At 42.0% G+C, this 12,210-nt stretch overlaps 1 protein-coding gene across 1 annotated transcript; it reads right to left on the bottom strand.

Annotated features, from left to right (window-relative positions):
- Positions 1-3,133: 3,133 nt before the first annotated feature.
- Positions 3,134-11,034, bottom strand: smad4a (SMAD family member 4a). Its single transcript, XM_028980299.1, has 12 exons — positions 10,888-11,034; positions 9,627-9,913; positions 9,371-9,545; positions 9,248-9,277; positions 7,170-7,316; positions 6,937-7,056; positions 6,735-6,842; positions 6,606-6,656; positions 5,699-5,882; positions 5,282-5,450; positions 4,922-5,060; positions 3,134-4,598 (listed from the first exon to the last, which is right to left on the bottom strand). Exons 2-12 carry the CDS (start codon positions 9,864-9,866, stop codon positions 4,387-4,389), a joined length of 1,575 nt encoding a protein of 524 aa, XP_028836132.1. The 5' UTR covers positions 9,867-9,913; positions 10,888-11,034; the 3' UTR covers positions 3,134-4,386.
- Between the last annotated feature and the right edge of the window lie 1,176 nt (positions 11,035-12,210).

Below are 12,210 nucleotides of genomic sequence, written 5' to 3'. Positions count from 1 at the left end.
TCAACACACCTTTAAATGGCAAGACTGGGGGACAGGGGCCCTGCCCAGTTACAATAAGGTGCAATGTATGGGGGATGGATATATATAAATATATATATAAAGAAAACACAACTGCGGAAGAATCGTGGTGTCTACTCAAGCCTTTTCCAGTGAAGCCTTTCAATACCTGTGACATTTCTGGTAGTAATTTCTTGTGCCTGATGTGCAGACAGCTCATAGTACCTGAGTAGTTCGATAGACTCAATCTTGACTATGTGCTTTAGACTCCTGGAAGTGCTTTGTCTTGCATGCCTTTTTTGTGCTGCTAGAAAACTCATTTGGTTTTTTTTTGTTTGTTTTGTTTGTTTTTTTTTTATAAATATTGGTTTTATTCTTCGGATTGTGCCAGACTGTGTGACACCAGTTATGAAAATGAATTTATCAACCTTCAGCAACCTGTCTGAACACACAATTCTTGCCAAAATTCAGCAGTCCAACTACAATGTGTTAAATGAATTGTACCATATGAAATGAATTAGGGCATGTACTGGCATTGTGGCACTTGTAAACAATTTCTGCATCTTCTGCATCAAAAAAAAAAAAAAAAAAAAAAGCTGGGAAATCAGACACAATGCAACATCCTAGCAACATATCAGCCCTTTGGGTACTGCGCAGGGGCGGAGTTAGATGGTGCTCTGCCCGTGGACTGAGGCAGCTCTCCTGGGCGGAGACTCCAGTGCCTTCGAAGTTCACAGTGACCTCCAGGACCAGTGTGGCTGCCGGCTCTTATCACCCCTCTGCCCCTAAGCCATCAGTAGGGTGCAGTCTGGGTGCTTGATGCTGTAGTCAGTATGACCACAGTTCAGGTCACCCTGTGGTCTGGATTTCCCATTTCCGAACTCCATGAGATGGCATAACGGATATGCACGTCAGTCACTACTGTGACTGGGACTGAATTCTGCGCAGTGGGGGGCACACAGATCCTGTTAGATGTTTGTAACTGTACTGGGTTGTGCCAGAGCTCTGCACTATCACTGTCACGATGACCTTCGGTTCTTACTCTTTCTTTTCTCCCTTCTGTAATGTGTGCGTGTGGTGCGCTTGCTTTGTTACTTTAACATTCTGGGATATTTTAAGTGCCATTTGACAGTTTACTTAGTGCGTCGTGGCCTGCTGTAGCGGTTCTCATGCAAGCACAAGCATCATGGTACTTTAGGAGTGCTTCGGACCCTTAAGGAAGTCTTAGCTGTAAATAAAAAGATGATTAAAACGGAAGGTTTATTTATTTACTGTCCCTTTCTTTAGCTGTTTTGACTATTTCCTCTTCTATATTGACCGAAAGGTGTACATGGTAATATTTTCCCCCCTTTCTCCTCTTTTTGCATAATGTATTTTTCATATTCATGTGATTTTTTTTTGTTTTTGTTTTCTTCCCCCAAACCAACTTTTTTTGTGTGTTGTTTCAAGTTACCTCTTAGTATATTATATGGTTTGAAAAATTGGTGAGACCTAACCAATATGTGTAGAGTGCTTTGTACTGTGTATTTTACATAAAGGATAACAAAAACTGGGGAACTTTTATATTTATAAAGGCATATATTAACATTTAGTGTGTCGTTATGAGGAAAATCTAGGAAAATATTAAAGACACATGTAGTTGGTTTTTCTGAATATTTCAGACTTGAGCTCAGGCTAGCTTATTAGTGTTGTTTTTCTTAAAATCTGTGGCTTGTCTTTGAATTAATAAACATTTTTTCTTGTCAAAATCACCCAGCGATGACACGTTGCTTATTGTCTGTTCAAAAGCTATGCTGCCAACTGGCTGTAATTTCTTTCAGTTGATATGTGGTTGATAACAGGAAGCTGGTTTCCAAGGAGCTGGAAAGTCTTCAGTCACCCCCTGTGGACATGAGTGGACACCACCCCAGTCACACACTGTGCCTGCAATCATAACCTTTATTCAAAAGATAATATATGGAGGGGTTAAAAAAAAAAAAACACCTTTGGATACCACAGAGATAAAGCACCCCCCCTCTTTTTTTAAATGTCGTTTGTATTGACCAGTATGAAGAATCAATAAAGAAGAACAGAAAAACATCTATTTTTTTAGAATGACACATTTCTCCAATTTTTTAGTTCTGACTGTCCGTCTGGAAGTCATTTTCATGCAGCACCTCCAGAAACCCAAACTGCTTCAACTGTTTGTTCTTTTCAGTGCAGTCCAGCAGAAGATCTATCCTTAAGAAACTGTCACAATGCTCCTCTTCTTTATTCCAATTGCGAGTAAGTGGATAGTTAAAACCTTTCCCCATATCAGTTTCTAGACCCTGTGGGAACTGGATCTCCTAATATGAAAAACTGGACCCCTCCGGGTTTCTAAAACCACAATTTAATAATAGAGGATTAGTATTGACTGATTATTATTGAATAATAGAAAAGTATTACAAAATGCAGAGGAGAAAAAACATGGCAGCACCAGCAAGCCAGGGGTCGGTTGGTTTTACACCCCAAATGCCAACCATAGCCTGGCTCTATTCTCCTGCTGATAAAGTGATGTGATTACAGCCAGCAGGCACATTTTGCAGTCAGATTACACAAATGGCCATGCCAAAACAGATCTTATATTTTCACAAAGTGGAGGGTTAATTGTGCCAAGAGGATAGAGCAAAGCAAGCCATAAAGTTAATAGAAATTTGCTACATGTCTTGTAAAAACACTAAATATTAAAGTTATGATATTAATTCAATCAATGACAATAAACTGCATTTCCTATGCACTACTGTGAAACATTTTCAAGGTGTCATTTATGCATATTAATGATGTTTTTCATAATCTGCATCTTAAATGACTGTAGAAATGTCAAAATGTTCATAACAGGGGTCGCAATCCACAGTGGTGATACACTGGAGGCCTGGAGTCTAGAGGGCCGTTAGTAACTCCACGTCTGCCGTGGCCCGAAAAACATTCCATTTATTTGGCAGTGCCAGCAGCTCTAGTACTCCTGCTCACACCTCCGAGATACAGGCAGTATATGAAACAAGACTTTATTTACTTCGTTCCAGGCAGCATTTACTCTTTACCTCACATACTTCACTAGAAAATGTCCTACAAGGTGTAATGTGTGGAAAATAATAAGCCAAAAACACATTAAGAGCAAGGTTTAGCTGAGCGATGACATAAAAATCTTTATTGCCAGGCTGCTGAGACATGTCAGGGTAAAAACGGAACATGCAATAAAGTGCTAAAAATTAAAGCTGAATAAGATGATAAACGTTCTGTTAAAAAAAAAAATATATCAAGTCTGTGTCGCACCAAGCTAATGTCTGGGTTAAAAAAAATGATAATGGAACCCCTGTAAAATGCGACAAACCATCTGCTGAATTAAAAAGCTTCCCGCTGGGCTTGGGCCGAAGTTGTGAATGATGCCTTTGTAAACAGCCAACTCGACATGACGTGTCTGTCCAATCATCGTGTTAGCAGTGAGGGCACGATGAAGCTGCCTCATTAGACTGGCTCATTCACTCAGCCGCTCATAATGACCCGACCTGTATGAACATGATGGAACCGAGATGATCCTGTCTGGCCCATCCTGGAAAAATTGTGTTTCAACTGTAGTATACATATGTTTAGATTTGGGGGAGCAGAGTGTGTGCGTTTTCATCAGATTATTGAGGAAGGCGCAGAATTTATTAGATATTTGGAAATTATTATATATTTGTACATTTTTTTCTGAAGGAACGTAAGATCACTGCCCTGGAGTTAAAAGTAGGGCTGCATAATTGATCATAACTGATCATGTGACAATGGCTACAATTACTGCTGTAACAAAGGCTGCCTTTACTGCAGCAGATCGTAATTACATGCGCTGTCACAGTTCTAAAATGAAATGATTCTGTTGATATTTAAGAAAGACTCCTACAATACTTGAAGCTAATAAAGGGATACCATTGCATGCTGTTTAGTAAAATACTGTATAGTAAAAACACATTTCATACAAGTTGCCACATTGACTGCAATTGCAAAATATGTAAAATAATTATCAATTTCTCAGAACTGCAGCCAAGACTCTCTCACACGTTCTCTCTCGCTGTCTCTCTGATAAAGCTTTTACTGTTCCTCTTCCTCCCTGCACTGAGATAAAATAACAGTTTCCAGGAAATGAATAATCTGCTAGGGGATGGGGATAAAAAAAAACAAAACACGTATGGCAGCTCCAACACAGGTGGATTCTGTTCAGATGCAGTGGACAGTCACGAGTTCAGCACAATGTTGATGATATTTCTGTTGATGAAATAACTCCATGTTTTACATATAAACGGAACCTAATGAAGGCAGGTTCCCCACAGAGGCATCTAGAGTTTACCACTTCATTCAGAATCTGGGGCGTGTGTGTTCTGGTGGTTCCGGTCAGTCCAGTGCCTGAGGATCAGCAACAGGCATGGTGTGCAGGACTTCGTCTAGGAGCTGCAGCGCACGGTGGAGATGGATTTCGATCCAGCAGGGAGTCTCCTTTATGCTCTGTCGGGGGTAGTCAGGACCCCAGCCTTTCACGAAGCTCATTCGCAGGATGCAGAGGCGACGTAGGTCATCTACCCCAATACCAGCTGCCGCAGACAAACCTGCCGCGCAACCACATGAGTTCAGGGCAATGGAGGCAGACCTTTTGTACAAAGGTTCTCATACATTCATCTTTATCCTCATTTCAATAAAGACAACTCATTAAAATACTTACGCCTTGTTATTAATAGTAGAGATGCAAATCAGTTCCACTGGTCCTGAGTTACACCACTGATAATGACAATCTGCTCATAACCACTGATAAACTGTCTGGTGTGTAAGACTTTGCTTATGTGTGTAAGACTGATGTTACGTTAGCAAACACTTCCCATGTGTTACGGCACTGAAAATATCTGTCCAGGTTAAGGTGGTGGTGGGTACTCACTGATGGCTGGTGCAATGCCCCCCACTGAGCCGGGTCCAGGGATGCTCCCTGCGACTGCAGCCGCCTGAGCTGCAGCCGCTGCCTGTGCTGTAGCCGCCTGCTGTTGCATTTGTCTGTGGCACTGCCGTAAGTCAAAAAGCTGGGAATACAGGAGAGGCCAATGGCAAAAAGAATTAGACACACTGAGCTATATGATTTCAGGTTCAACTACGTAGCTATAGTTGGATCCAACTTGAGACTGTTTCTGAGAAATTAAACTAAGACAAAGTACAATAATATGGTTTAAATTGTATGATGTATCTAAATATAATACTGTAAAAGTGTTAATTGCTGGTATGGACCTGGACTCAGGCTTCTTACCTTAATATAGGCACTGGGGTAGATCTTATGAACAGCATCTCCAGGGGCTCGCCCTGCCTCTCGGTCCAAGTAGTAGCTCTGCACGAAGACAGCATGGTCGCTAAGGCAACGCACCCACACGTCCCCCTCGCCTTTACACTCCAGCTGAACGCCTTTCCCAATGTGCAGCCTGAAAAGCAGGAAGAATCTTACTGATAATTACAATAATAATACAGCTTTACAGCACTGCCAATAACAACGTCAGTTTCAAACATCTACAGCTGCCAAAGACTGTCTACAAGGACCAAATGATACCTGCAAATGAACATTTTTGGTCAAGGCCAAAAACAAATTTTGGCAACCTAGATGAACAAAAATGGCTTTTCTTTTTGTAACGATGATGTTTATAATGATCATGACTGTTGTTGTTCATCCCACCTGGCTCTCTCGATGGCCTCTGTCCGATGAACATTGCTGAGCTGACCCAGACAGAAGCGATCGCCACCTGAAGGGTCCACGTACCCATCCACAGTCACTGTTGGGCAGCTGGAAGGCACTTTGAAAGTCTCCCCCACCTGAACATCCATCTCAAAGTACGCAATGGAGCACCAGTAGTCTGGGGCTGGAGAAGAGGTGGGCATGAGCATGAACTATAGATGAATACTAAATTACTGCTGTGAAACTGCATATTTTCTGCTTGCATTATATTTCTCGATGCACAAATCGTGCAATACTCCAACATGTCCTTATGATAAAGTGGTCTCACTACATCATAACCAGCATCAATGTGAATATAAGAATGTTTATTATTTTAACTCGTGTTCATTTATTAATGGTGGTCTTCCTCTTTACATATCACTTTACATGTCAAGATCTAGTCACATGGACAAAACTTGTTTCAGGCTAATATGGCACACAGTGAGGTGTCTGCTGGAATCACAATGTAGGCTTAATGATGTATATTCAGCCCAGAGCAACCCAGCATGAGATGAACTTTAAATGCATGCGAGAGCCTGGAGATTACTACAAAATGGCATGAGAACGCTGAGCTGCATTTGAAATGAGGAAGCAGACAGAAAAGCGGCAAATCAATCAATCATTAACAATCAGGCTAAACACATAACAAATCTTTTTTTTTGGCTATACATATAGTTTATGGCTGGGAGCCACAGCTTAATGTTAACTCTAAATAGAAAAGAGGAATAAATGAATTCATATCCGCCTAAATGCACTGATTATGCCTGTCCTTCAGTGTGTATAAAGGTCAGTGAAATGGCAAAAGCGCCAATAAAATCTTGACTCCTACTGCAGCACGTTCTGCTGTTCAGAGATGGCAGCTGCTCACCTGGGTGATTGGATATGGGGAGTTGGAACGCCACGTCACTGGGCACCGGCCCTACAGACAGGAGTGCACATTAGAACAAGCTTGCATTAAGATAAGATCCACAGAGTACACAAATGACCAGACACATACAGTAAGCTCCTGGGTGGGGCATGGGCGGGTGGTGCTGCACATGCCCATTCTGATGGTGGGGCACTGGTGGCGTAAAGGTGCCGCCCCTCGTCCAGCCAGATGGGGCTCCTGTCAATATCATCATTGAAACAAGTATAAGCACACACACATACTAATTAAAGAACGTTCATGCCAACATCAGTCATATTTTTGCCAGACCTACCATGGTGGTAAACAGAGGTCTGCAGTGGCCCATTGTGCTGCACCCCCTGTTCTAATCCTGAAACTAAGGGAGGACGAGCATCTCTACCATGACTGCCTGAGAGGGCACTGCCAGACTGATCTACAGAGGGAGACAGACCGGCATACGTACACAGGTTAAGCACAGAATCCAAAAACTAGCTGTCAGGTTTTCCGCATGCATTGAAGGATGGGGGATTGGTTAATGGAACTCACTGTGTGCAGCAGTGACATGAAAGGTGGGTGTAGAGGCTGTACTGGGGCCCTCACTGGGGGGTAGAAGGGAGGAAACACCTGAGGTCCCCTGGGTGCTTGTCTGGCCCTCAAAATCAAATTCCTCTTTAACTAACAGGCCAGAGGGACCTGTGACAGAAACAGAGAGATAGACAAAAAACTGTAAAGCTGTAAACATCAAGTTCAAAACAATAATAAATAAATAAATAAATAAATAAAAACAATAAACACGTGCATCATGTGCCCTCATAACCAAAAACGACACATATGCACAGGCTAACTTCATTTATTTAATGAAGTAAACGAAGTTTTACAAAAAAAATATTATTATTTAAAAAAAAAACGTAATTCCTTGGTATAATGATCACACGCGCTCGCTTAAGAAGACCGCCTGGAAATTAGAACGCAAATGGCGTCAAAGTAAATTAAACATATTCCGAATAGCTTGGAAGAAGAGCCTACTTAACTATAAGGCTCTTTGCGCGGCTCGATCAACGTATCTGTCCTCGTTAATAGAAAAAAAAACAAAAATAATCCCGGATTCCTATAGCCAAACTAACCAGGAATACGACCACTCAATATCATCATAGTAGCGATGATTTTATGAGTTTCTTTAATACTAAAATTGTCGCGAATAGAGAGAAGATTAAAAGCACAACAAATAGATATTTCCATGGAAAATAATCTTCTAATAGACGACCACCGATTAGAACGATTCAACCTTATTAAAGAGCATGAATTAATCAAATTAATCTCGTCGTCAAATCAATGTACTTGCGCTTTGGATCCGATTCCAACAAGGTTCCTTAAGCAAATAGCACGCAATATTATAAATTCTATCCTCAAAATTGTTAACTCGTCGCTTAGCACCGGCCACGTACCAAGTTCGTTCAAGGTAGCAGTCATTAGACCCCTGATTAAAAAGCCGGATCTTGATCGCAGTCAGCTTTCAAATTAAAGACCGATATCCAACCTTCCGTTCATATCAAAAATCTTAGAAAAAGTCGTAGCCCAGCAGCTGAGCGCATACCTAGACTGTAACAATATCCATGAAGTATATCAATCAGGATTTAGACCTCATCATAGCACTGAGACAGCGCTGGTTAAAGTGGTTAATGACCTGCTGTTGGCCTCTGATCAGGGACGCATCTCGCTGCTTGTCCTGCTTGATCTGAGTGCAGCGTTTGACACTATCGATTACGCTATTCTCCTGGCCAGGTTAGAGAATGTTATTGGGATTAAGGGAACAGCCCTTGAATGGTTCAGATCATATGGTTTCTTCCTTTCTTTTTATCTCTCTCCTTTGTGTGGAGTTTAACCTTGTGTGCAGAAGTGTGGGGGGTGTCAACTGTAGGGCCTGTCAAAGCCCATTGAGACATACTGTATGTGATTTTGGGCTATATAAGAAATAAATGTTGTTGTTGTTTAATGTTTTGTTACTGAAGCGCTTTTTTGCCAGCATGTGAAATTAGATGAGAAGAGCTTTCAGGCATACACAATATTTCTGCTTCCTGGCAGAAAATCCTTCCTGACAGCCCTCCAGAAACACAGATAAGCAGCATCTGCATGCTCCAATTCTGGGGTTTCACATCTTGATGGCTCAAATAAATGTTTTCTAGTAAATAAAAGCCAATTCATTAACTGGCCAGAGATCAGTATTGGCTCATCTCCACTCGACAGGTGGCCTATAATCCATACACAAAGGATCAGAGTGCATGCAAGTTTTTTGGATAACCTTAAGAGGTTAAATCCTGTGTGCTGAGATCCAGCAGCAAATCACTGATATAATTAATAATGTAATTATTACACACACCAGGAACATCTATGCAGATAAGACTGGATACGGTCGTGTATCCCTGTTGCAAACATACTAATTTACTCACCAAAGATGTTCCAATGCTTAGGTGTGGTCATTTTCATTTTCAAAGCTACTCATTATGCGGTCAGATAAACACAATTAATAGTACCATAACCCAGATTATGCAACATTTTGCCTCGACCCAGCCATGCCAGTTTTAATCCACGGGTCCATCTTTTTCGTTTGTTTTGAATACACTTACCAGAGCCAGAAAGCGTCAATGTTGAGATATCTAAAACACAAAAATGGACGCGTTAGTGCCCGTGATGTCTTCAAACACACAAGTTAACAGAAATGCAGTGATCTGATTCCCTGCACTACTGACCAATGCCCGGTGAGACCACTCTCTCATAGTGGTACGGGTTCACACAGATGCTGTCACACTTCAGGTCAAATGCAAACTGGCAGTACTTCACATGCTTTAGCTCGTTCTTGTGAAGGTCTGGCCATCGCCACAGGCGAGCGTAGATCACATGAGGGAAGCCTTTCCGTCCTGCTACCTGAAAGAAGTAGAGGGGGAAAATAAAGTCTTGTTCAAATGATAAAAGCTACATCTGTGAATGAATGAATGAATGAATTACCTGCAGACGCCCGTCCAGAGTGCGTTGGATGGTGACACACCTGCTGGGGTGTGCCCCGTTGGTAGTGATGGCCGTGATCAGGGAGTCTAGCTCATCTTTTTTCTCCTTCAGCTTCTTCACCAAACTCTCGATGGCTCGCTTTGCAAAGGTTTCGCTCTCAGCGCCCTGCCTGTGGCACAAGAGGCTGTGCACGATGCTCAGACAGGCGTCGCTGCTGGTCGGGGTATTGGAGATGGACATCCCTTCTTCTGGCCTCCAGCTCTGGTGTAGCCTTGCCTGGACGGTGGCTGATCACATGACAACATTAAACACAGTGCAGGATCTCACCAGCTACTGCAAAATTTGGGTATTCTTTGTTGCAGACAGTATTTGTGAACTACTGTGTTTGTTTTGTCTTCTACAAAGCAGCTTCTCTCAGTAAGCCAGTGAACTATAAGTAATATTCGTGTTAGAGAACCCATGCGTGTTCACCTTCAGGACAAGCCACATACAGGTAGCTTCAAAGCATTACAAGAATCATGCGACCTTGCAGACCCAGAAATGCCAAGGAACCTGTGAACTGGGGAAAGGACCCTCATTCCTTCCAATATTCAGTGAAATTGAAGTGATTGTCATTGTGAAACACTGCAGCACAGCACACAGTGACGAAATGCGTCCTCTGCTTTTAACCATCACCCATGGCGAGCCATGACAGGCGCCCGGGGAGCTGTGTGTAGGGACGGTGCTTTGCTCAGTGGCTCGAACTCGAACCAGCAACCTTTTGATTACGGGGGCCACTTCCTCACCCTCTAGGCCGCCACCACTGCCCCAGTACAGCTGATCACAGAGCCCAGGCCCACGTCAGATGGGACGTTCAGAGCTAATCAGGCTTGAAAGACCCATCCAGTGTGGATGACAGAGATGATTGACTAATCAGAAAAAGGCGGGATTTCAATCTGGAGCTGCAGAGACTTTTTACCCAGAGCAGTCTGCATTCATTACAGACACAATACGGGAGTGCAGTAAAGTGGGCTTTAAACCGGTAAATGGACGTCTTTTGCAAAGTCGCAAACTACCAGACACTTAGAAAATTGGAAAAAATCGCGTCGCAGTGCAAATGAAGGATGTGCTCATAATTAAAAAACTTAAAACAACGCAGCTTTATAGGATTATATAATCCAGCATTTACAACTTTTCCCACAATGACAATGGCATGGAAGAACGAAGCAAGCTAGAAATAAAGGCGCAATAAACATTCTTTAAAACGAAAAGCGAACTCTACCTTCAACTTCGCGCACGACAAGTCACCCCGGTGTGCCGTTTTTGCCGCTTTGTTAATTTTATTGCACTCATACACAGAAGTAGCCCAAAGTTTTCAATAGAAAGGAGGACATGCAGCAGAGCAACGCGAGGGTGTAAACAGCTGAGACTCCGGCGGCAACATGGCGTCCCGCGCATGCGCACTGCGCCTCGTCGGCGAGTACGCATAAAAAAAGAGAAACGTACATGAAAATGTTTAAATATTAGGAAATAATCCATTCATCACAAATAAATACATTTTATAAAGCTGTTGAGACGGTAAACTTCTCATCTTCTTTACTTTTAAGCACAACATCTTTGCGCTTTTTACTGCTTTTTTTATGGCTCTTTTCTTTAAACATTGTCTTTCACTCATTTGCACGCCTTCACCCTACCAGTTACACATATTTTATGTTAAAGACGTAAAAGTGTAATATTTGGTTATGTTTGCAATATTTGCATATTGGTTCATTGTTTACTTGCAACATTTGCAATACTGTGGTCTGTAACCGTCGCAAAAAACATTTCACTGCATATCATACCGTGTATGACTGTGTATAAATAAAAATAAAAAAACAAATAAAATTTGAATATGAATTTAAAAATTCACCTGCTCTTGTAAAAGAAAGAGCATATGTATTAATTTATTATTAAAATCGTCGTTTTTGTGAGATGTGATTTTACATAAAATTTAATTAATTCTCAAAAATTGGAAAAGAGCATATAGGTCATATGCTCATTACAACTGAATGCATTGCAGAACAGATGTACGCTCTTAATGGACAAATTTCTCTCATAACATGCACCTCAGTGCATCCTTTTTAGGCTCTGGATCCAAATACAGTATTCATTTACTTTTACTTTTCTTGTTAACAAATTGATGAAATAAAAAAAAGTTATAATTGGAACTGGGTGCAGTACATCAAATAGCTTGCCTGTGCAAGAAGCCTAATTTGTCTTTATTTCTCAGCATGTATAAACTAGCAGCATCTTAGATTGTGGAAATTGTGAAGGACGTGCAGTGTGTGAAGCTGTTGATGGAAGTTTAGGGCACATTTTTCAGAGCAGTGGTGGCATAGCGGTTATGGAAGCGGCCCCATTCGAATCCCGATCCGCCAAGGTGCCACTGAGGTTCCACTGAGCAAAGCACCGCCCCCACACACTGCTCCCCGGGTGCCTGTCATGGCTGCACAGTGCTCACCAAGGGTGATGGTTAAAAGCAAAGGACACATTTTGTTGTGTCACCGTGTGCTGTGCTGCAGTGCTTGTCAATGACTTTCACCATGTCCCTTTCTTAAATGACTAT

The sequence above is a fragment of the Denticeps clupeoides genome, chromosome 5, assembly GCF_900700375.1.
Source record: "Denticeps clupeoides chromosome 5, fDenClu1.1, whole genome shotgun sequence".
Classification (NCBI taxonomy): domain Eukaryota; kingdom Metazoa; phylum Chordata; class Actinopteri; order Clupeiformes; family Denticipitidae; genus Denticeps; species Denticeps clupeoides.
Note: the sequence above shows the minus strand (reverse complement) of the source record. Positions and strands in the feature narration are given on the sequence as shown.